Source organism: Megalobrama amblycephala, linkage group LG24 (genome assembly GCF_018812025.1).
Source record: "Megalobrama amblycephala isolate DHTTF-2021 linkage group LG24, ASM1881202v1, whole genome shotgun sequence".
NCBI classification, from domain to species: domain Eukaryota; kingdom Metazoa; phylum Chordata; class Actinopteri; order Cypriniformes; family Xenocyprididae; genus Megalobrama; species Megalobrama amblycephala.
The window spans coordinates 5,345,780-5,371,288 of NC_063067.1; the positions used below are offsets into that span (position 1 = coordinate 5,345,780).

At 35.6% G+C, this 25,509-nt stretch overlaps 1 protein-coding gene across 1 annotated transcript in view; it reads left to right on the forward strand.

Moving 5' to 3' along the window:
- Window positions 1-533: 533 nt before the first annotated feature.
- fyco1a (FYVE and coiled-coil domain autophagy adaptor 1a) overlaps window positions 534-25,509 on the forward strand; it is a 32,420-nt gene continuing 7,444 nt past the window's right edge. Inside the window, exons 1-14 of the mRNA XM_048177193.1 lie at window positions 534-679; window positions 1,705-1,814; window positions 2,192-2,298; window positions 4,466-4,591; window positions 6,782-6,888; window positions 10,591-10,734; window positions 10,967-11,060; window positions 11,284-13,770; window positions 15,374-15,466; window positions 16,172-16,290; window positions 16,510-16,677; window positions 18,798-18,950; window positions 22,416-22,639; window positions 25,044-25,182. Coding sequence (XP_048033150.1) covers window positions 1,754-1,814; window positions 2,192-2,298; window positions 4,466-4,591; window positions 6,782-6,888; window positions 10,591-10,734; window positions 10,967-11,060; window positions 11,284-13,770; window positions 15,374-15,466; window positions 16,172-16,290; window positions 16,510-16,677; window positions 18,798-18,950; window positions 22,416-22,639; window positions 25,044-25,182 — 4,022 coding nt within the window. The 5' untranslated portion in view covers window positions 534-679; window positions 1,705-1,753. The remainder of the gene's footprint in view (window positions 680-1,704; window positions 1,815-2,191; window positions 2,299-4,465; window positions 4,592-6,781; window positions 6,889-10,590; window positions 10,735-10,966; window positions 11,061-11,283; window positions 13,771-15,373; window positions 15,467-16,171; window positions 16,291-16,509; window positions 16,678-18,797; window positions 18,951-22,415; window positions 22,640-25,043; window positions 25,183-25,509) is intronic.

Here is a 25,509-nt window from a genome sequence, read left to right on the forward strand (position 1 = left end):
TCTTTAACTGCAACTTTTCAATGGGGTAAAGTGCTGAAACCCTTTCATACTGTATTTAATGGAAAATATATTAACCTGGCAATATATTAACTGACAAAGAATGTTAACAAAAAGCTTACACAACAACTCTTGCTTACTGATATGAACAAGTGATTTATCTTTCATCTAAAGCCACATGAAGCAATTTTGGATTTAGAATCACACTTTTCACATTTCTGTAGTTCTCAGAACTGATATACATGTTTAAAACGAGCTCGCGGGCTCCCGTTTCCTCGCGTGCAGGGGTGCGTTTCCCGAAAGCATCGTTGGTGAACCATGGTCGTAAGTCCCATTGAACTCTATTGGTAACGACGGAACTTGCGACCATAGTTCGCTTTGGGAAACGCACCCCTGATCTGCTATCCTCTCGCGGAAGTGATTTACTGCGCGCGCAAGCATCAGTTGTGCGCTCGGTTATTAATGGCATTATAATGCCGCCATATACAATGAATGGCACGTCTTGTGCGCTTAACCAAACTGTAGGCGGGGCTTTATTCAGTAGTCCAATAAAAAATGAACTCGGCTCTGAAGCCCGCCCTCCTTGGCGGAAATTTCTGTCAATCAATAGACTAGCATGCTAGGTTGTAATGTATAATGGTAAACTAAAAGTGGATTTGACGGGATTCTCACAAAAGCCCAAGTATGTCAGTTTATTTTATCACTTTCAAGACCTTCATCAAGGTTTAACAAACTTCCAGCTGTAATACATACATGTTGACTTCAGCCTAAAACAGCGTTTATTCGGAGTAAATATTGACATATCATACTGCGCGTGACTTGCTGTGTTGACGCCTTTGAATTCTTGACAGAACTTTTATACACAGTGAAACTTCTTTTCGTTATTTATTAAAAAAAAATCTAGTTTCTATAACAACAAAAGACGCTTTTCCAAAAAACTCTGTCATTTGAATTCAAACAATACAGTATAAGTCAAAGGAAGAACGCGAACATTCATGTTTGTTTACATTTCAGAAGCAGCTGTTTCTAGTGTTGTTGCTGTATAATCGCACAGTACTCTATAGGAAATATGCATGTTATTGTTTCTCTCGAAGGTCTTTTAACCACTCTGAGGGGTTAAATGTCGTGTGTGATGATTCTGAAACTTGATATTTATAATTCTGGGTAGTCATAACTTCTCATAAACAAAAAATAGACGCAGAAATGTCATTTGGCTAGTAAAGAAGAACTAATATGGGTAAAAAGCTGTCTGTGTATGTATGTGTGTGTATATATGTATCATATATATATATAACACCATCAAAATAACATTCAAAGTTTGGTTATTGCTGTTATTCTTATTATTTTGTTCCTCAGAATTACTGTTTAAATCAGCTCTCAATATAGATTAGAGAAGTGGGTTTGATTTACTGTGTTTTAGCTTGTACCGGGCCTGATTATCGTCAATAATTCTTACCAATATGATCGCCAATATTATTAATCTGCACTATTTAAACAACAAAAAAAGCATTCATACATTAAAATGTTAATCCAGAGTTTTGTCAAAACATTATAATGTACAATCAACCCTAAGGATGAGCACTAGTGGTGCTTGACATAGCAAACACCACTTAAAATCACTGATATTAATGCTATATCATGTGTAAATAAATATAGCATGCATGTCAAATGCCAGTTATCCATTGTCACTGTGATTCTTTTACTCAGCACACTACAGATGACCTCTTGACCCCGTTGGCAGGAAGCTAGTCAGACCATGGCCGCTGGTGCTGCAGTTGGGGAGGGTCAGATCCAAAGGATTATCAGAGATCTGCACGGTACGGATGTGTGTTTGTCTTCATGAAAGAGGCAGAGCTGTTGTTTAGAGAGTAAACGGTGGTCCACGGTGGAGCATGTGCGATCCGCAGGGCGCTGGCTTTCAACACGGGGGAAAGAGAAATGCAAACTGAGAGAGACCTGCGAATCAGAGTTCATCCCTCATGTGTGCCGTTTCAGTTCCTGAGGTGGATGAAAGGCGCGTGGAGTAAAAATAACCAAAAGGGGCTTAAGGAGGAGGAAAAAACTGTTCTTCAACCTTTTTATAATGACTATAAAATTGGGGTTTTGTTGTTTGTGATCATTGTTAGTCACAGTGTATTGCTCTGTAATTGTTTTAAAATATCCTTATGTAATTTTGGATGGTCTTTTCTCATAGATGCTGTATCAGAACTCACAAAGGAGTATAAAGAGAACGGCGAGCCCATTACAGATGACAGCTCCAACCTGCACAAGTTTTCCTACAAACTGGAGTACCTGCTTCAGGTCAGAGACATCTAGACGCAGTAAACAAGTGTAAACGGCGATCACTCTGAAATACATGTGGCCACATGGCATTTGTTGTGTAAATTCTCATGCATCCTCTTGATCAAGTCAAGTCACTTTTATGTATATAGCGCTTTATACAATACAGATGTGTTTCAAAGCAACTTTAGAGAGATAAACAGGAAAATAATGACCAATGATGCAAACAAAATTCATGCTAAAAAGACAATAGTGTCATAATTCTGCTGAAGTCAGTTCAGTTAAAGGAATAGTTCACCCAAAAAATAATTTTTATCTGAGAATTGACTCTAAAACGAAGTCTAAAATGAGAAATTTTAATGAAAAATGCCAAACCACATGAACATCATACGTCGGGTCAGAGGTCAACCTACCGTCGGAACTCGACTCTCTCATTTAATTCGGGCACGGTCCTTGCTGGAAGCCAATGATTGTAGTTTATAAAGTTTCAAATATGGATATTTTTCAATTTAGCTTGTCAAATTTGCCCCTATTTGGGTGTGAGCAAAAACACGCCATTTTTGTGTGTGTCCCTTTAAATGCAAATGAGCTGCTGCTCCCGGCCACCTTTCCAGAAGAGGGCGGAGCTTTAACAGCTCAACAACAACAAAGCTGGAGAATCTCACGCAGCCAAAATGAGGATTGTCAGTAACGGCGTTCAGCCTTACATTGTTCAAACCGGAGTCGACACTGATGGAGAGACTCAGGAAGAAGTTACAACTTTTAGAATGAAACTGGACGTTTCTGAATGGTTAGTGGATAAATTTATGTAGTTGCTGTGGAGTTGATTCGACTCATCCACTAGCATGTGCCGTCATGTTCATCTTTTGTGCAAATCCAGCATGAATTGACCCTCGTTTGTGAAGCAGTCCGGCGTAAAATGACGGCATGACAACAACACTCTACTACAACAACTCTTCCTCTTCTCTAAAGCTGCCCAACATGGCCCCACCCCCTTTGTTGAGTGTTCTCGGGGGCGGGGTTTATGTAAATTTAAGTGTTGGTAAGTGATGTCACCAACCCAGGAAGAAGCTCGTTGTAGTCTCTACTAGCTGTTTGTTGTAGTCCTTAAAAAGTGATTTCTGTAAAAGAAAATATCTCCCTTTGCATTGAACTTTGAGCGTCGTAGCTTTGCAGATGTTTTTATGCTCAAACAGCAACATTACACACTAACTAAAGTTAAAAAGGTGAAATCATAATCAAGGACCCCTTTAAAGAAATAGTTCACCCAAAAAAGAAAATTATCCCATAATAACGTTGGGTCAGAGGTCACCCTTCCGCCAGAACTTGACTCTCTCGTGAAAACGAGCACGGGCGTTGCTGAAAACCAGTGATTATAGTTTATAAACATAGTATAACCTTTTACACCTAGGATGGCTTGAGGGTGAGTAGCTTATAGGATAATTTTCATTTTTGGGTGAACTAATTCTTTAAGAAAGTTTCATATCAATTATGAAATAACTACAGTTCAGCTATAAGCAGCTCTACAGAAGACAATAGTGTCGTTATTCACTTTGAGTCAGTTCAGTTCAATAAATGTTGAAAATTCGTCAGTCATGAAACAAAGTCAAATCAGCTCTGCAAAAAAACTGTGGTATCATCATCTCAAATCATTTCAAGTTTTGCCTGATCAACAAAAAAGGACCACATACTCGCCCGCCAGTCAACCATTGTGTTAAAATAAGGGTTTTAAACCTTACTGTTATGTGTGGATTTAACTTTGGGCCAGAAATCATAGATTCAGAGGTTGCAGATCTGTGCACTGAAATTATGCTTTTGTAGTGAGATTGAAGTCAAGTTGGCAGCAAGTTGGTGCCTTATTATTTGTGCATTATCAACATGCAGTGACTGATTGTATTTAGTCACATAATCAGAAAATCTCATTTTGATTAAACCCAAACACAAGTGATCACAGGAGATGCATGTTAATATCAGGTGTAAATAGCAATTGTCTCTGCCGATCTCTTGGGATCTGATCACCCACAACATGTTAATACCAATTGTGAAGTGGCTCATACGGACATACTCAAAGGCCCTACTCCAGTCCCAAAAGGACTTGAAAATTTTCCATTTAAACTTCTTTGAGTCTGTTTTTAAGGTGTTTCTCTGTCATTTATCTGAGGTGTTATGTTATTATTATCTTGCTCAGTTCGACCAGAAGGAGAAAACAACATTTCTGGGGTATAAAAAAGACTACTGGGATTATTTCAGCGACTGCCTGGCCAAAATCAAAGGAGCAAATGATGGAATCCGCTTTGTTAAATCAATTCCAGAGGTAAGCATCTGTCTCGTGCACATCTCTAACAAACATCTGAGCAGCATTGCTCTGCGTGATAAGCTATATTGCATCTAAAAACATTTTTATAATTTTTTTTGTTTTTATAATTCCAACTAATTAAATAACAATTAAATTATTTATATCAGTATTGACAACCACAGCATTTCATATGGATTTATCGCGATTAATCGCATCTGACATAAAAGTTTGTTTACATAATGTGTGTCACGGTGTGTGTCTGATATGAAGCGCACGACAAAGGAAATCTTTGCATAGAACTTTTAATTTAGTAACCAACACGAACAGGAGAATAATTAGGAGAATTTCACAGCAAAAACACCATCAAAATAACATCAACACAAGACAAAGAACAGACTGAAACTAAGTGATAATATACACAGCAAACTGAGGAGCTAACGAGACTAATTAACAAGAAACTCCTGAACTAAGGACTCTAATCAAATCTGTAACCTAGGAGACAGACAGACAGGCAAATGAGGTGAACTGAACTAATAGATAAGAAAGCTGACTAAGAAACTTAAGACAGAAAGGACATGAAAACTGATCAAAACAAACTATAAACATGAACAAAGAAACTAAACATGTAACAGTGTGTATATATATTATTACATTTATATATATTAAATATACTGTATGTCTGTGTGTGTATACATGCACATATATTTATACTAGTGCTGTCAAACAATTAATCGCGATTAATCACATCCAAAATAAAAGTTTGTGTTTACATAATATGTGTGTACTGTGTATATTTATTATGTATATATAAATACATACACATGCATGTATATATTTAACAAAATATATTATATTTAGATACAAAATATTTATATGTAATATAAATTGTATATATATATATATATATATATATATATATATATATATATATATATATATATATATATATATATATATAGCTAGCTGCACACATTTATTATGTATTTATATATACATAATAAATATACACAGTACACATATGTTATGTAAACAAACTTATTTTGGATGTGATTATTTGTTTGACAGCACTAATACATATGTGTGTGTGTGTATATATATATATATATATATATATATATATATATATATATACACACACACACACACACACACACACACACAGACATACACACATAAATAATATAAATAAATATATACACACACATTATGAAATCATGATTTGACAGGACTAAATAATAATTATTAATTTATAATTATAACAAAATAATTTTTACTTTTGTAATCTCATAATAATTGAGAGACAATATTATATGTACTGTTAATAACAATTTGTCACACCATGTGACTATTGTAGTCATCTGCAAAAAAGTGATTAATGTTATAATGCAATGTTTTGGTTGCATATGGATATATATATATATATTAAACCAATAAATGTCCATGTTATTAGTTAACCAAGCCTTTTTTATTATGTGTTGTAGAAGTGGACATCTATTACCAAAGCATTCCTGTAGACTCACACCTTTTGTTTTAACAAACCTTCCTATCGGCTTTGTATAGTTCCGGTTTCTCATTGAAATATGAGAGATTTTACTGATACTATTGATTAGGTTCTCCTTTGTTTGCCCGTATGATATGCTGATTTAAATGCCATGTTCTTTTTAAAAGTACCACTTCCACATGACTTCTCACTGATATTGTCCTCAGAATCATGTCAGAATCATTTGTATTGTCTTGATTCTGAACTGTTTACCAGTTTCTTCCTCCTGTATTGTGGCTAGTTTCGGTGGCAGAATTTGATGTAACAGTAAGTGGGTGAATTGTCCAAGTTAGTGTTTATGGAGTGCTGGTTATAGTCTGTGTGTTGCATATGCAGTTAAAAGGTATTTAATTATACTACACAGAAAGACCAACATCCATCAGTTTAAGTTAGGAAAATACTGCCTATCGAAAAGCATTAATTACTAATGTATATAAAAATCCTTCACCCAAAAATCACCTAATCACCCAAAACATCCTAGCAACCTCTTAGCAACACCCAGAACATCCTTGCATCATAATAGTGAGTTTGGTATGGGCATTTTCTTCAGGAAATGTAAAAATGTTTAGTTTATCTAATATCATAAAAGTGTCTAATAGTGTCTAATATGTTTTTGGGCCTCTTGATACTTGAGCGATGGTGAAAGCTTTGTTCTTTTTCTGTGTCAGCTGAAGACGTCTCTGGGTAAGGGCAGAGCATTTATCCGTTACTCGCTGGTGCATCAGCGGCTGGCTGACACTCTCCAGCAGTGCCTCATGAACAACAGGGTCACCAGGTAACACCTCACTGTCACCTTACCTGTCATCTTCACAAACATGGAATTTAGTATTCACAGTTTTAGGGCCCTATCATACACCCGGCGCAATGCGACGCCAGGCGCGATGCAAGTGTTTTTTGCTAGTTTCAGCCAGACGCAGTTGTTATTTTCATGTCCTGTGCCACATTGTTCAAATAGCAAATGCACTCGCGCCCATCTGTTCGCCCATGGGCATGCTGGTCTGAAAACAAGGTGTGTTCAGGTGCATTGTTGGCGTGTTGCTATTTTGAGGCAACTGAAAACAACTGCACCATTGACCAACATAAACCTTGGTCTGAAATCAATGCCGCAGTATTTTTTTTGTTATTTAAAGGGCGAGTTAGTAATATGTGCCTATTGGCGGGTGCACAACACACGTACACTCTGCTTGTCACACACACAGTGACAAACATGCCAAATATTAAAAATAAAAGGATTACAATGTAAAAGATTATTATTGTGTACATAAAGATAAAAATGCCTACATGTCATAATGGATAGTCATTGCATTTATCAGAATTACCTTTTTGCAGTAATGTCGAATGAAATTGGCTAATTATTTGACCAGTCGTGGCAATACACACATGTATTTTAACTGACTCGTCAGGTTGAGGGTGTCTATATTCCGCCATGTAAATAGCGAATCCGCACCTGGCTTTTGAAGGGAATGGAAGATGACACTCTGATTGGTTTATTGCACATTACGCCCAAAACACACCCATGACTCATTAAGAGACTAGGTACAACCCTTTTGGACCATGTGCCCGGAGCGCCGACCATTTTTTCTGTGTTTAAACTAGCAAAAGTCGATTTGGACAAGCCCTAAGTGCACCTGCTCCATGTGCTTCAGACCATGCGCTTAAAATTCAAAAAGAAAACAGTTATTTTAAATTGTATGTTATTTTGTAGTTTTTTTGTATTTTTAATCAAACAAATGCAGCCTTGGTGAACAGAAGAGACTTTTTTTAAAAACATTAAAAATCTTACAGATCCCAAACTTTTGAATAGCAGTGTAGGTGTATGAAAAAATATGAATATAGGCCTGTAGCTTATATATGGCAATTTTTAATTACACTGGTCTACAATTGTTTTAGAAGTCTTCGGCTTCAGAGATAAAATGTGCTATTTATTATGTGTTTTGATGTGCTGAATTCAAATATTAAAGCAAAATGGCTGTTTCCAAGATTCCAAGTTTTTTTTTTTTTTTTACATATTACATCTATGTATATGTATACAGTACCTGTCCTGTTTATGTAACACTTTAAAAATCAGCCGAAGGGTTATATAATTTCGCCACTTCCTGTGGAGGTTTTTTTCTTCGACTAATACTAATTTTGATTGACTAAGCCTCTTCTATTCGACTAACGGTTAGTTGACTATTAGGGGGCAGCCCTAAGGAATTACAGAATTAAGAAGTTGCAATCTAAAGTATAAATCTTATTTATTTTCTTATTTATTTTACAGATTTACAGTACAGTCCAAAAGTTTGGAACCACTAAGATTTTTAATGTTTTTAAAAGAAGTTTCGTCTGCTCACCAAGGCTACATTTATTTAATTAAAAATACAGTAAAAAACAGTAATATTGTGAAATATTATTACAATTTAAAATAACTGTTTTCTATTTGAATATATTTGACAAAGTAATTTATTCCTGTGATGCAAAGCTGAATTTTCAGCGTCATTACTCCAGTCTTCAGTGTCACATGATCCTTCAGAAATCATTCTAATATGCTGATCTGCTGCTCAAGAAACATTTAATGTGTACAATTGTACAAAATATTTGTGTACAATATTTTTTTTCAGGATTATTTGATGAATAGAAAGTTCAAAAGAACAGTGTTTATCTGAAATCTAATCTTTTGTAACATTATAAATGTCTTTACTGCCACTTTTGATTGATTTAATGCATCCTTGCTGAATAAAAGTATTCATTTCTTTAATTTCTTTTAAAAAAAATAAAAATTCTTACTGACCCCAAACTTTTGAACGGTAGTGTATAATGCTACAGAAGCTTTGTATTTCAGATAAATGCTGTTCTTTTGAACTTTCTATTCATCAAGAATCCTGAAAAAAAAGTACACAACTGTTTTCAACATTGAAAATAATCATAAATGTTTATTGAGCAGCAAATCGGCATATTAGAATGATTTCTGAAGGATCATGTGACACTGAAGACTGGAGTAACGATGCTGAAAATTCAGCTTTGCATCACAGGAATAAATTACTTTGTCAAATATATTTAAATAGTACACAATTATTTTAAATTGTTATAATATTTCACAATATTACTGTTTTTTACTGTATTTTTAATTAAATAAATGTAGCCTTGGTGAGCAGACGAAACTTCTTTTAAAAACATTAAAAATCTTAGTGGTTCCAAACTTTTGGACTGTACTGTATATTTTATTAAGTGCAAATATTTTTTTCCCATGTTAATTATAATAATAATAATTCATAATAATTAATAATTTAATAATAACCTTTATTTTATACTGCACCATTAAAAGTTGGTCCGAGTGTTTTATATATTAAAACAATCTTAAACAAAACAAACATTATAAACTAATGAAAATACATAAACATGCAATGAATAAAAATACATAAATGTGTATGTACATTGTATGCAATAATCAATTAATGTAAAGTAAATTAATTCTGTTACTTTATAAATCATTAAAATTGTAATTTTAAAAAATTATATTCTCTATGGAAGTTTATTAATTTCATCAAATGACCAAATTGTCCAGAATTCAGCTACCCATATCAAAAATTTATATGATAAATTGAACATTGAAGTTTTCATGCAGCATTTTAGTGATTATGGTAAAATCTGTTGTGGCTTCAGTGTAGAGGCATGAATATGTAAAAACATGCCAGGTTCACCATCTAAACCAAAAAAGGTGAAAACTCATACATACAGTAATTTCCGCATGTACTAGTTACAGTACTATTTACATCACACAGCTTGATTCAGTAGAAACAATACTGAGAGTGCTTCCCACATAGTTTTACTTCTTAAAATTAGCTTCCCTGTTTGAAGAAAACAATATTATATTTACTCCAGGTTAATGGGTGTGTCCTATACATGCCTGCTTCCTTATTTTTAATACAGACTGATTAATTGTCATACAATGCAGCGTTTGTGATGAGCAAATGGCAATATCATTTTTGCTAGCCTAAAAGTTTGCACTTAACCTGTAGATAATTTGGCAGTCTTCTTTCCAATGTATGCATCCTTAGGGATCTACAATTAAGGCTGCATTCCAGTTGCGTCAACTGTGCATGTAAAGTATGTACTATGCTTGTAATGCAGAAGTTCATACTTTATTAGTTTGACAACATGTGAATTTTAGGACATACATAATGTGTCTGACTACAGACCTCTTATCTGCACACTGTTTGCATTTGCATGTTAGGTACTAAGATCTAGTAAAAAGTGAATTGTCATAATCTACTATGCATCTGTTATGGGTAATGTTGACTATAAATGCATACAAGAATGTGCATTTTCAAATCTACTTTAAATAATAAATCATCCAAGTACCTTTCTGTTTGCAATGTAATATGATTTGGGACACCATAATTCTTATTTCTCATGCCATTTAGGATGGATAGTATGTTAGACTTGAGTTGGACATGGTTTTCTAAAGCCTTTTTTCTGAAATGGTGTTCTTCTGCAGTGACTGGTATAATTCCCGGAGTCCATTTCTCAAACCCCATCTCAGTGTGGACATCATTAATTACCTCTATGAGCTCAATGATGTTCAATTTGATGTGGCATCCAGGGGTCATGACCTTGACTCAGAATGGCCCACATTTGCAAGGTAAGAGCACACTGTAATTTTTGCAGTTTTTTTATATAAATACAACATCAATAGTAGACTAACACAAATACACTGGCATACATATAATGTTACTAGTTTATGGTCCATTTGCAATTTGGTATTTATGGTGTATTTGCCCTGACTGGAAATAATATGTGTATGAATGTATTTTAATAAGCTGATTGATGTTCATTTCAGTTAATTTAAAGTTGATTAAACAAATGTATCACAGGAGGACACTGGGAATGACTAGCTCTCCAAGTCACATGTGGAAACCACCGAGTCGTAGTTCCAGCATCAACAGTCTGGCCAGCACATACTCACAGGTACCAGCACATCTGTAGTAGGTCCCTATAGCTTTAAATAAAATAAAAGTTAAAAAATATTGAATATATTACATGCTTATTGTTTTTCATGTGTCATTCTAAACTTACAAACATTTGCACCAGTTTTATATCCAGTAGATGGCATTGTTTGTCTCAAATCTGCTCTGATTCAACTTGAAGCACTCTCTCGGTGTATTTTCTCTCTTTCTCCCAAACCTTGTAGCAGGCCCATGAGTTCCCTGGGAGTCCAGACTTTGGACCTGGGCTTCTATCAGACATGTCTGTGCAAAACTCCAGTGGACTAAATGATTCTTCCATCAGTGCTATAGACGAACTCCGTCTGGAGCTGGACCAGTCTGAATTAAAGCAAAGAGAGTTCCTTGACCAGGTGCATCAGTTAGGCACCGAGGCGGGTGAACTCCGTGGGGTTGTGGTGGAACTCCAAAGGCAGCTGGATGTCTCTCTAGCTGCCCAGGGTAACCATCAGGAGCTCCAGCGGAACCTGGAGGTGCTAGCTGAGAGCGAACGGGCCCTATCCCATGAGCTGGAGGTCTTGAGGGGACGTGAGACCATCAGAGAGGCCTCTCATAAGGACCTTCAGGAAATGTTGGCAGCAGCAGAGCGTAAAAATGAGGAATTGATGGCAAGGCTTGACGGAGTATTGGATGAGAAAGGCCAGAGGGCGGCCAGTGACTTCAACTCTGCCCAGAAGATTCACGAGTTGTTAAATGAATTAAAAGAAGCTGAGAAGGGGAGGATAGATGCTCTGGCAGAAGGAGAGGAGAGGAGGAGACAGGCAGAACAACTAGCTGAGAAAGTCAGAATGAAGGATGAAGAACTCAAAGAGGCTGAGGTAAAAATGGCAGCTTGGATGGAGAAGGGTAAACAACTACAGACCAGGGCAGAAGAGCACCGTAACGTCATGGACAAACTCCAAGGGGCTCTTGCAGTGCGAGAGAAAGAGACCAGCAACCTGCAAAGGCAACTGCAAGATCTCCAGCGCTCTCTGGAAACTATGGAAAAGCAGGCCAAAGTGGAGAGGAAGGGAATGCAAGAGGATAAAGAAGAGCTTGAGAAGAAGATGAGTGGTCTGGAAGGGCAACTGCAAAGATTGCGGACACAGCTGAAGGCTAAAGAATCTGATCTTCTCGCCAGTTCCAAGAAAGTCCAGTTTCTGGAGAAGGAATTGGAGAAGCTTAATAGGGAGAAACAGAATTTGATGGTAACCATATCTGAACTGGAGAACAGCACTAAAGAACAGGCTAAAAAGATTGATGAATACAAAGATAGCTGTGCCATGCTTATGGAGCAAAACGGCAAGTTCCTCCAGACGATGAGCAAGAATGAGGACACCAAGAAGGAGCTGCTTGAAAACAAATCTTCCCTGGAGAGTGAGCTGGCTGGATTGAGGGCCTCAGAGAAGCAGTTGCGAGCGCAAATTGATGACGCGAAAGTGACAGTGGGTGAACGAGAGCAGCGGATGAGAGAGGAGAACAGGAGTCTGGATGAGAGGCTGCATAAGGCCAACATGCAGTTAGAGGAATCCGAGAGCTCAATTCGCCAACTGGAGCTGGAGAACAAGGACCTCATGGAGGTTCAGGTCACTCTTAAAGCGGCTCTCACAGCTATGCAGGAGGAGATACGCAACATCAACAGCCAGATTGCTGAACTTGAGAAGAGTCTTGGAGCTGCAAAATGCAACGAGGAAAACCTGACCGCACAGCTTAAAGATAAGGATTCCCAACTGGAGGACCGGGAGAAGCTCTGTGAGGAGCTCCAAGGAAGGGTGGAAGAACTTGAAGGTCGGGAGAGGGATTTGGAAATGGAGAAGACGAAGGCAGAAAGAGCTTTCGTTAAACAAACAGAGATGATTAGGAGTCTTGAGGACCAGAGGCAGGTTGCAGAGAAGGTCCAACTTGAGCAGAGTGCATATCAGGCTAAAGAAACACAAGAGATGGCCTCAAAAGTGACTCTTCTGGAAGATCAGCTGGGATTGAGTGTGAAAGAAGTTTCTAGGCTTCAAGAGGATGTGCTCGATCTCAGGGCTAAACTTTACAGTGCTGTGGAGGAGAAGGACAAGTCTCAAGCAAAGCTTGATGTCACTGAGGCTTCCTGTGCAGAACTGCGGACTTTGACTGAGCAATTAAAGAAGCAGGCAGAGGAGCAGAATCGACTGCATGTGAATGAGCTCCTACAGTCCAGCGAATGTGTTAAAGCCTTAACTTCGCAACTGAACCAGGAGACATCTGCACACAAGAAAACAACTGCTGAACTTACTTCAGCCCAAGAGGAGCTGGTAGAGCTCAAGGCCCAGAATGAACGGATGGTCCTGGAGAATGCTGAGACCAGAGAGTGTCTCCACCGAGTCAACACAGAAATGGCGGAGCTGGGAATAACAATTTGCCAACTCACCGCAGAGCGGGAAGAGGCCCGGGAAAAAATGGCTGCCGAAACTGCTCGGATACAAGAACTGCAACAGCAAGGAGTGAAGGAAATGGAGCGACTCAGTGCCAGCTTGGTGGCTCTTCAGCAAGAAAACTCTAGTCTACGTGAAGAGCTCCAGCAGACGGAGAAACTTTCAGAAACTCTGCTGGAAATAAAAGAGCTGCTGGACAAAACAGAGGGTGAGCGGGATGCTGCGCGAGAAGAGATCGCTGCAGTGAAATTTCAGATGAGCGCAGAGAACATGACTTTCAAGAACCAGATAAAGGTAAAATGAGTTTAGAATCATCATTATCCCTTTAAATCCATCTTGTCAAAAACTTGCACTGCGTTTGTGTCATGGTAGAATTAAAATAATTACAAGATGACATCTCTGTAGAATCTGTACAAGCTCTCTGAAATAATTTGTTTCCATGGCAAAGCTTGTAATGCCAAAATGTATCAAATGTATTGGACTTTGCTGTGGATGTGCATTATATACAGGTATCTGCTGTTTTTTGTTGTTGTTGTTTATTAGTTTTTATTGTGTTGTTAATTATTAATAGTAAAAATAGAAAAGAAATCAGTAACACTTTATGGTAACACTTTATTTTAGTGTCATTGTTACAAATGTTACATGTAGTTACTATAGTAATAAACAGTAAATTATGCATAGTTACATGCAACTAACCCTAAACCAAACCAAACCCTAATCCTAACCCTATAGTAAGTACACAGTTACTTAATATTCCTCAGTACTTAAATGTATAATTACAATGTAACAAAGACACCTTAAAGTAAAGTGTAACCCACTTGATTTTACAGTGTCATTGTTACACATGTAGTTAGTTACTATAGTAATGACTATAAATTATGCATAATTACATGCAACTAACCTTAAACCAAACCAAACCCAAATCCTAACCCTAGGGTAAATACATTTACTTACTTAAAGGGTTAGTTCACCCAAAAATTAAAATTCTGTCATTTATTACTCACCCTCATGCCGTTCCACACCCGTAAGACCTTCGTTCATCTTCAGAACACAAATTAAGATATTTTAGTTGAAATCCGATGGCTCTGTGAGGCCTCCATAGGGAGCAATGACACTTCCTCTCTCAAGATCCATAAAGGTACTAAAAACATATTTAAATCGGTTCATGTGAGTACAGTGGTTCAATATTAATATTATAAAGCGACGAGAATATTTTTAAAAATAACGACTTATTTAGTGATGGCCGATTTCAAAACACTGCTTCAGGAAGCATCGGAGCACAAATGAATCAGTGTATCGAATCAGCTGTTCGGAGCGCCAAAGTCACATGATTTCAGCCGTTGGCAATTACTGCTTATTAATAGTTGATAAGGTTTCGCGCACAGTTGAGTTTACGAGCCTTTCAAAGTATTCTTCTTTGTCCATGAGCACAGAAAGATGCATTCGACGCGTACACACTCTCTAGTGGACTTGTGCTCTCGTTATTTGCGTATGCACTGTTCTTCTTCTGCTCTTTTTCCTATTGTGGCGGTTAGCAAGCAGAGTTGTATTACCGCGTGCACCCACTTCTGGACTGGAGTGTGGATCGGCCGTGACTGACTGTATTCGTCGTCTGATTGTATGCACCAAACCGTGACGTCTGTCCGTATGGTTCAGGACGAATATATACCATTACACACCCTAGTACATATACAAATAAAAACAACCTAAAAAGTTCGGCAATGTGAACTCGCACTGCAAGTCAGGAACTCATAATTACATTAATTCTGACATGACATGAATGCAGTTTTTCAGTTAGACTTTAGTGATGTTTTATCTGATTTACTTGATTGATTGATTTATTATTAAGATACTTTTTTAATTATTTATTTATATAATTATTACTTTTTCAAACTAGAGTCTTAATGAAGAGATTGAGGGTTTGAAAACTCAGCTAGACATGGAGTTGAAGAAGACGTCTGAGCTGGAGGCCAAATTATCAGAGTCAGAGGTATGTAAATGTTTTGAGCCAGGTGTGACTCCGAGTGAAGATTGACTAACAGCATCACTTCTAATACTTTCATTTTAATGATCTACATGATCATCAGATACTTTTTGCATACCAGCATGTTAATTATTATTATTCATCTCTGTTGGCTGATAACACTGATATTAGTAGGTGATGAATGTCTGATCTCTTGCTGCTCCTTTTGTTCTCGTTCATTGGAGACACACTGTGCGAGACGGTGAAATAGACGACAAGAGATTGGGGTTAATTGCCAGACAGTGATGAATAATTTGCTTCTCATTAAGTCTATAATTAGGAACAATGCATACTGTTTCTTGCAGATATTTGTCAATTAGAGTACAAGTGCCACTGTAATTATCTTCTATAATAATCTTCTGATTTTTCAGCTTTGTGCAGCCATAAAACCTATGCTATGCTGTTATATTATTATTATTTATTGTTTTTTTGCACAACTATTAAGTTAAAATATATATTTTCAATTATTTCCCTTTGAAAATGGTATAGTGGCATAGTAATACTTTGATACTACTATGTCCAAACAGCCATGATAGTACCATAGTAAGTGTTGATAAAATAAAGCAAAATGAGACAAAATAACTGTACAGAACATTGTCAGTTTATGTGGATGTTTGATGTTTCTGTGTCCAGATTGTGTTCATTGATTTGGCCGTTTGTGATTATATTTAGGGCGTGAATACAGAATACTCTCGTCTGATTGAGGAGAAGGATTCTCACATCACTGATTGTGACACTCTGATACGTGAGAAAGAATGTGAGATGCAGCAACTGCAAGAAAGTGTATCAAGGTGAGTGCAGTGCGTTCAAAAACACCATAAAAGGATTAATGCAGCACAGATAATGGATCTGCATGTATAAAAGCCATCTCTAATGGATTTCCAAATCGATCCTCATGATAAAGATTTCTTGGACCCTGGAAGATATTTGTTTTTTTATAATTATTAGTTAGGTTATTATATTTGTATGCATTATTATTAAATTCTATTTGCTTTTTCTCTCTCCCTTAGTACCAAAGAGGCTCTTAGTGACGTACAGAAGGAGAGGGAAGAATTGAAGCAGAAATTGGATCAGGTGTTTACGGAGAATCAGAAACAGCATCTCCGGATGTCTGCTGAGCTGGAGGATCTGAGCCAAACCAAACTAAACCTGGAGGAACGGCTCATCGAACTTATTAGGTCTATATAACGTCTAGCTCTTCAGGGTTAACTTCTCTTTCCTAACCTAAAATTTGGCCTCTTTCGTTGTTAATAAGTCAATGTGTTTTTATGGCTGTAGGTCAGGTTTAGGTTTTTAGGTTAAGTTTTTCTAACATGTCTAGACATGTTTGTAATGCTTTTTCCCACCCAACCCACAGATTCAGTGCATTCTTTTGGACCTGTTCACACTGAGAATGATTCATTTCACTCTTGGTGTAAATAGTTTTGGTTCAAAAATTGCTTGATGACTAATTTTACTTTGTCATTTTAAAAATTTTATATGAAAATAATTAGGAATTTTTTAGTTTTTTGTTGTTTCAAATGAAGTGAAAATTATTGGACGATTTTTTGTCGGCAATTAATTTTGCTACGTCCATTTTCTCTTTGTAGAGAATAGGCCATTACTAGCTTTGCTCATTCTTAGAGCATTTTTAATTATATTTTTATTATTTTTAATGTTTTTATATATATATATATATATATATATATATATATATATATATATATATATATATATATATATATATATATATATATATATACACTACCAGTCAAAAGTGTAGGACACGGTAAGATTTTTAATGTTTTAAAAAGAAGTTTCGTCTACTCACCAAGGCTGCATTTATTTAATTAAAAATTCAGTAAAAACAGTAATATTGTGAAATATTATTACAATTTAAAATAACTGTTTTCTATTGTAATATATTTTAAAATGTAATTTATTCCTGTGATCAAAGCTGAATTTTCAGCATCATTACTCCAGTCTTCAGTGTCACATGATCCTTCAGAAATCATCCTAATATGATGATTTGATGCTCAAGAAACATTTATTGTGTACAATTGTACAAAATATTTGTGTACAATATTTCTTTTTCAGGATTCTTTGATGACTAAAAAAGTTCAAATGAACAGCATTTATCTGAAATACAAAGCTTCTGTAGCATTATACACTACCGTTCAAAAGTTTGGGGTCAGTAAGAATTTTTATTTTTATTTTTTTTTATAAGAAATTAAAGAAATTAATTTTTTTTTTCCAGCAAGGATGCAGTAAATCAATCAAAAGTGACAGTAAAGACATTTATAATGTTACAAAAGATAATATTTCAAATAAACGCTGTTCTTTTGAACTTTCAGTTCATCAAAGAATCCTAAAAAATAAATATTGTACACAAATATTTTGTACAATTGTACACAATAAATGTTTCTTGAGCATCAAATCAGCATATTAGAATGATTTCTGAAGGATCATGTGACACTGAAGACTGGAGTAACGATGCTGAAAATTCAGCTTTGATCACAGGAATAAATTACATTTTAAAATATTTTCAAATAGTACACAGTTATTTTAAACTGTAATAATATTTCACAATATCACTGTTTTTACTGTATTTTTAATTAAATAAATGCAGCCTTGGTGAGCAGACGAAACTTCTTTTTAAAACATTAAAAATGTTACTGTGTCCAAACCTTTGACTGGTAGTGTGTGTGTGTATATGTATATATATATATATATATATATATATATATATATATATATATATATATATATATATATATATATATATACACACATAAAGGTCCGGTCACACTTCAGGGGAGAGAAACTACTAAATAAATAAATAAATAACTGAAAACAATTTCACAGATGAAGCTTCTTGAATTCTCAGTGAGATGTCAAAGAAAATTGATAATGGCAGCGTGAAGTGTTTTTATATCAAAGAAGCGCATAAAAGCAGGTCAAGAGCATGTTCTCACCTGCCTTTCAGATTGTTGTTGCTGTATATCTTTGTTTAATTCAGTCCTTTGAATTACCTTACAAACATAAGATCTTAATCTACACTTTCTCTAAGCAAAACAAACAGCCAGAATGCTGAGCAGAAAACACAAGAGAAAAAATATAGGGGTGATGCTGCCACAAAAGTGTGATGTGGATAAATCATATAATCAGATGTGATAAAACCTTCTTCTTGATATGAAATGGAACTGAAATGGCCGAACCATGAAAGATGCTTGAAAGATGCTTTTAGACGTTCAGGACACCAGGACACCAAGAGACATAAAAGATTTGAGTCTTTCTTCATTTCTCATCTGTTTTTCAGGGATAAGGATGCTCTGTGGCAGAAATCGGATGCTCTGGAGTTCGCACAGAAGCTGAGGGCGGAGGAGCAATGGTGGCTGGTGGATAAAGAGGCTACACACTGCCTGGGCTGCCAAGGCCAGTTCACGTGGTGGCTGCGGCGGCATCACTGCAGGTGGGCAATAAGCAGTAAGCGATTAAGCCTAAAATTATCATTAATACATTTCGTAAAAGCAAATTACAAATCTTGTCATAAAAGCATCGAGGTGCAAGTATATTTAACCTAGAGCGCCATCTGCTGGTAAAAATAAGCTCAGAATCGATTCAAGAGAAAAAATATCAGGATCGGTCCAGGTTCATTGTATCGATCGAGAATTGATGTATTGTCTCAGGCCTAATCTCAGTCTTTCTACAATGTCCAGCTTGCTTACTCTCTTTCCTCCCCCATCATGAGTCGATACGCCCCCTTTTGCTAATTGGCTATAAGAGTGTTGTGGTGCTCAGTCTGATTGGTCCAATCCACTTAGTTGTTTTTTTTTCTTCCTATTTATGCAGTCAGGACTATGTACAAACATTTTTTAAGCACACACACAGAACTAATAAATATTCACAAAATTGTTTGTTTGGGTATTATTTTCAATTTTCAACAGTGTTTCTCAGAAATTGCTTATTGTACCTTTAAATTTTTGTACACTTTTGTTGACAAAATGCTCTGAAAGACTTAGCAGCCACGTTATGTTAGTAAGTTCTGCATTTTATTCACATACTACACACAGTGTTAATGTTTTTAAAGTGCTATTATTATTTATTTCCTTATTTCACTTCATTTGAAACTATATATATTGTGAAAAGCTCTATACATGCCCCACTGTACATGACCCAAACTTAGTTAACCCTTGTGCGCCCTTCGTTTGGGAAGTACACTCAAGGTCTTCAGGGTCTCCACAGACCCCAGGCAACAAAATGCAATTTTGTAACAAAATACTTGTTGTTTTTTTTAAACAAATGTAATTTTATTCTGTTTATTGTTTTTACTCCATGTTTGTGCAGTTTTTGGAGGATTTATCATATTTATTAAATTTATATAAATAAATTAAAAAATATTTTCTTTAAATAGGTTTTTGTACAAAAACAGCTTTTTATGTAAAATTCACTTTATAAAAGACCCACATTTCTAAATTTCATTCATGGGGATAACATGGATAATTTGACATGGTTTAGTGTAAGATTTTTGCCCATCTTTTGGAAAATGCAGTTATAAAAGTAAAAAAAATATCATTTTTTACCAGTAGATGGCTGCAGAGCTCCACTATATGCTATGTGCTGTATGACTGACTGAAAGACATCTTTTCACAAGTTTTTTTCAGTTGGATTCATATCTAAATATTCTGAAATCACAATTATAACAATAAAGCCTACTTTTTGTCAAAGTTTATTATTTTTGTAATGAAAAAAATGTTTTTCAATATTGTTACATTATGATGAGACTGAATGGACAAAATTCATCCTCAAAATCAACATTTTTGAAAAACTTTTTTTTTTCAGTACAAAAAAATGCTAAACTTTGACAAAAAGTCATTTTTATTGTCTTTTATTGTCATAATTGTGATTTCATAATATTTAGATATAAATCCAACTGAAAAATACTTGTGAAAAGATGTCTTTCCGTCAGTCAAATAGCACATAGGAAATAGTGGAGCTCTGCAGCCATCTACTGGTAAAAGTGATATTTTTTTTACTTTTAAAACTGCATTTTCCAAAAGGTGAGCAAAAATCTTACACTAAACCATGTCAAATTATCCATGTTATCCCCATGAATGAAAGTTAGAAATGTGGGTCTTTTATAAAGTGAATTTTACATAATAAGCTGTTTTTGTATAAAAAAAAATGTATTTATTTATTTATTTATATAAATTTAAAAGATATGACAAATCCTCCAAAAACTGCACAAATATGAAGTAAAAACATTAATAAACAGAGTAAAATTACATTTGTTTTTTAAAAAAACAATTATTTTGTTTTGTCTGGGGTCTGTGGAGACCCCGAAGACCCTGAGTGTGACCCTTTTTTTACACTAACATAAAAACAAGATATCACTCCAAATTTTTTTTTCTTTGTAGATCTAGAAAGTGTTAACAACGGTACAAAGTTTCATGTCATTTGGACAAAGAGAACATTTTTTTTAATTGAGCAAACGTCGTTTGGGGTCTGTGCAGACCCCAAAGACCCTATAAGGGTTAAAGAAAGAGACTGATTCAGGCAGTCTTTAGTTAAATATGATTGGTATTTTTATTTCCCATGCATGATATTTTTAGTTCTTGTGTATATGTTGCGATTATTTTATGATTATTTTAACTCCTTTTCTATATAAAGCACTTTGAATTACCATTGTGTATGACATGTGATATACAAGTAAACGTGCCTTGCCTTGCCTAGCCTATAAAAATGAACATGAATTTAATTGAATTAAATATTTTGCATTAAGTATTTTAAATAAATTCATAATTTTTTTTAAGTGAGATATAAGTGCCTATTTAAACTATTTTTGTTTCATCTGTATGTGCAGGTTTAGCTCTGGGCACATTTAAATTAAATCGTTGTCATTATTTTCTCAGCCAACACAACAGATTTTTCGGCTTTGTTTGCATAATTACTTTAGTCAATCTGGCTGAAACAATGCAGATAAACACCACTATCACTGAGCGCAATTTATTCTTAGTCAACCCTCCCCTCAAGGCTTTTAGACACATCCTGAGTTTTTATTGCAATTCTTTGGGTACAGTAAATAGTGTGCTGTTTTAAGTACTTATGATAATAACATTTTTATTATACTTTGACCTTATTAATTATTTGACAACTTTTTGCGACAGAACTGTTTACAGTCTGATAACAAATTTTCATCAAACTCAACTAAAACTTTGGTGCGATTGCTCTGTTAGTGTGTTTCTTTTGAATAAGTGTGAATGCTGCCATCTGAACTCTGGTGCGCACCAAACAAGTGGTTTAAGACCCCTGAAAAGATGGTTCGGTTCTGGTGCAGTTCGACTGAAAAAGGAACGCAACACAGACCAAAGACATCTTAGCAAACCAAAAACAGGACATGATGTCACAAGATGCGACTCTAAAAAGAACAGAATGCTCAAGCATACCTAATTTTTCTTATGTAGCTACATTGCCCATTACAGTTCAATACAGTTGTCGGAAACCACGTCTTTTCTTAGCAGATCTTCATTTGTGTGCAACGGAGGAATTTGTGTCACTATTTTGACTCCTTTACGCATTTTATAAGCTCTTAACGAGTTCTCATCTGGTAAAAATACCATGCACACACATACAATAAGCGCATTTAGCCTAGAACACAGCATTGTTTTGGATGTTCGGTAAGTTCTGTCGCAAAATATACATTATAAAAACTGTTTTTATTTTGTTTCTTTAGGTTTGGTCTTAAAAATGACAGTGTGAATTCTAAGTGAATCAGGACTAAATTTATCATTTTGAGAACTGAACTACAAGTGAGAACACACCCTTAGACTTTATATATAGAACTTCATAGTGGTGCTTTTGTTTGGTTTAAATATATTGCATGTTTTTTGTGCCGAATATTTGGACTTACACTGGGCTATATTGTGTTTCCTGGCAGGTTGTGTGGTCGTATCTTCTGTTACTACTGCAGCAACAATTACGTAATGACTAAGAATGCAAAGAAAGAGCGCTGCTGTCGAGAGTGCTACACGCAGCACGGCGCCGTGGTGGAAAGATTTACGAAGGCTGAAATCAACAGCTTGACAGAAGATCAACCGCCACCCCACCCAAATGCTGCAGTTCAACCACCACCACCCTATATACCCACACCAAGAGTTACAGGTACAGATACACACGGCAGAAAACACACACTTAATGTCACGTTGGAACGTTAAATGTAAATGAATGCCAGCCTAAAATTGTAATTGTGAATGTTAACTCTGCAATTTAGATTGTATGCTTGTTGTTGATGAAGAATAGCCAGAAAACACTACTCATTTAGCTGATTCTTGAGAACAGACTTGTGCAATCAACTTGCATTTCCCATCATTCTCTTTGGGAGTATGAAAAACACACCAAATTTGCATCCTTTACTCTTCATTGTGTTGCATTAGTGCATAAAAGCTTTCTGCTTCCTCATAGTAAAAAAAAAAAGCGTAATATGAAATTGCCCATTTTATTCTTTATTATATCGTAGTGTCTGCCTTGTATGTAGGAACTTCCCAGGAGGTTTGAGTTGTTATTCTTTAAAGTGAGTTAAAGTGAAGCAGTGGAACTTTTTTCCATTAAGAGCACCCTAAAACTTTCTTAGCATGAATAAAATAAATTTTTTCTTTCCTATAAACTCTCTATATAAGGGCTGAAAAAAAGGTGCTGTCAACGTCAAGTGGTTTTTCATTCTGAGTATGTGAATACAGCGGCACATATGATTGAGAGAACCTTGCTTAAATACATTGTTCTGCCTGGCATTCATCTTTTGTGTCTGGAGATGGTCTGTAATGAACAGATTGAATGGCCAAGAAGTTCATTGTAGAATGCTAAAGGAGCAGGATTTTGCTACCGAGCACTTTGTAGAACATGCGTCACTGTAATTGACAGGTGAATGTCACACATTTTTCTTCACAAGCAGTCCTGTTATTGATTATATAGCATGTTGCTTGTTAAAGGTGCCGTAGAACGTCTTTTTAAAAGATGTAATATAAGTCTAAGGTGTCCCCTGAATGTCTGTGAAATTTCAGCTCAAAATACCCAATAGATTTTTTTTTATTCATTTTTTTAACTACCTATTTTGGGGCATCATTAAATATGAGCCGATTTAGGCTGCGGCCCCTTTAAATGCTCACGCTCCCCGCCCACGGAGCTCGCGCTTGCTTTAAACAGTGCATAAACAAAGTTCACACAGCTAATATAACCCTCAAAATGGATCTTTACAAAGTGTTCGTCATGCAGCATGTCTAATCGCGTAAGTATGGTATTTATTTGGATGTTTACATTTGATTCTGAATGAGTTTGATGGTGCTCCGAGGCTAAAGCTAACATTACACACTGTTGGAGAGATTTATAAAGAATGAAGTTGTGTTTATGCATTATACAGACTGCATGTGTTTAACAAATGAAAATACTGTCTCTGTGACTACAGTAAGAAACGATGGTAACTTTAACCACATTTAACAGTACATTAGCAACATGTTAACAAAACATTTAGAAAGACAATTTACAAATATCACTAAAAATATCATGATATCATGGATCATGTCAGTTATTATTGCTCCATCTGCCATTTTTCGCTATTGTTCTTGCTTGCTTACCTAGTCTGATGATTCAGCTGTGCACAGATCCAGACGTTAATACTGGCTGCCCTTGTCTAATGCCTTGAACATGAGCTGGCATATGCAAATATTGGGGGCGTACATATTAATGATCCTGACTGTTACGTAATGACTGTTAGATTCGCCTGTTCTTCGGAGGTCTTTTAAACAAATGAGATTTATATAAGAAGGAGGAAACAATGGAGTTTGAGACTCACTGTATGTCATTTCCATGTACTGAACTCTTGTTATTCAACTATGCTGAGGTAAATTAAATTTTTAATTCTAAGGCACCTTTAATAAATGTTTCCTTTATGAGATACAAAAAATATCTTCCTCAAGGGGGCGCATGAAGGCTCAAAAACAGATACTCCATTGGGCATGTTCAAATGGCAGGTTTTTTTTATTGTGTTGCAGATATTTTTTACACAAAAATGTGTAATGTGGTTAAATCAAGGTTCCTGACATGCAAGTAGAAATCTTTATATATTTTCAAAAATCTATATACGGTCATTAGAGATGCTGTTTTTATAACAGTGTTTTCATAAAATCTGTGTTTTTATAACCATAAAAACATTTTTTGGGTAGCCATAATGTTATATTTTGTCATGTTTATCAAAATAAAAATATTTAGAGCCACTTTATTGCTATTTAAATAGTATAGTTTCATTTAAGTCATTTTATGTATTCCAGTAGTTTTGGTTGTTTAAGGTTTCATCTAAGTCATATTTATGTTTTTTTTTCCAGCTTTATTTCAATTAATGAAAACAACTTTTAATAATTTTAGTTAAAAATATCAGCACTGGGCCCATCATATGTTAAGTCCTGCCCGTTTTCAGCACCCTTGCTTCATGCTAATCATGTTTCAACTCACTTTTTACATTCCAATGGTTTGATGTCATACCAAAGTTGATAACTTCCTGTGTCCTGACATGCAGTAACAGATCCTGCTGAGAAACCGGATGATGGGGTGTTTGACATCATAACAGAGGAGGAAGTGAACGAGATCTATGACAGCGACTCGCGTACCACCACTGGATCACAGGAAGAAGGAGATGGAGGTCAAACTGGAGACATGTAATGACGTAAACACACAAACACACACAAATAATTCGAGACAACACCATCTATACACTACATCTATATACACAACTCTTTTTTTCAATAAATTAACGTTTATTCACCAAGGATGCATCAAATTGATCAAAAGCGATGATTTGAAAGACATAATACAAAGTGTCTCTCTCACACAACCCTACTATTCATCACAGAATCCTATAAAAGGGTCACTGTTTTCACAAAAATATGAACATTGATAATAATCAGAAATTTTCATGAGCAGCAAATCTGCATGATTTCTGAAGGATTGTGTGACACTAAAAAGTGTAGTAAAATAGTAATGAT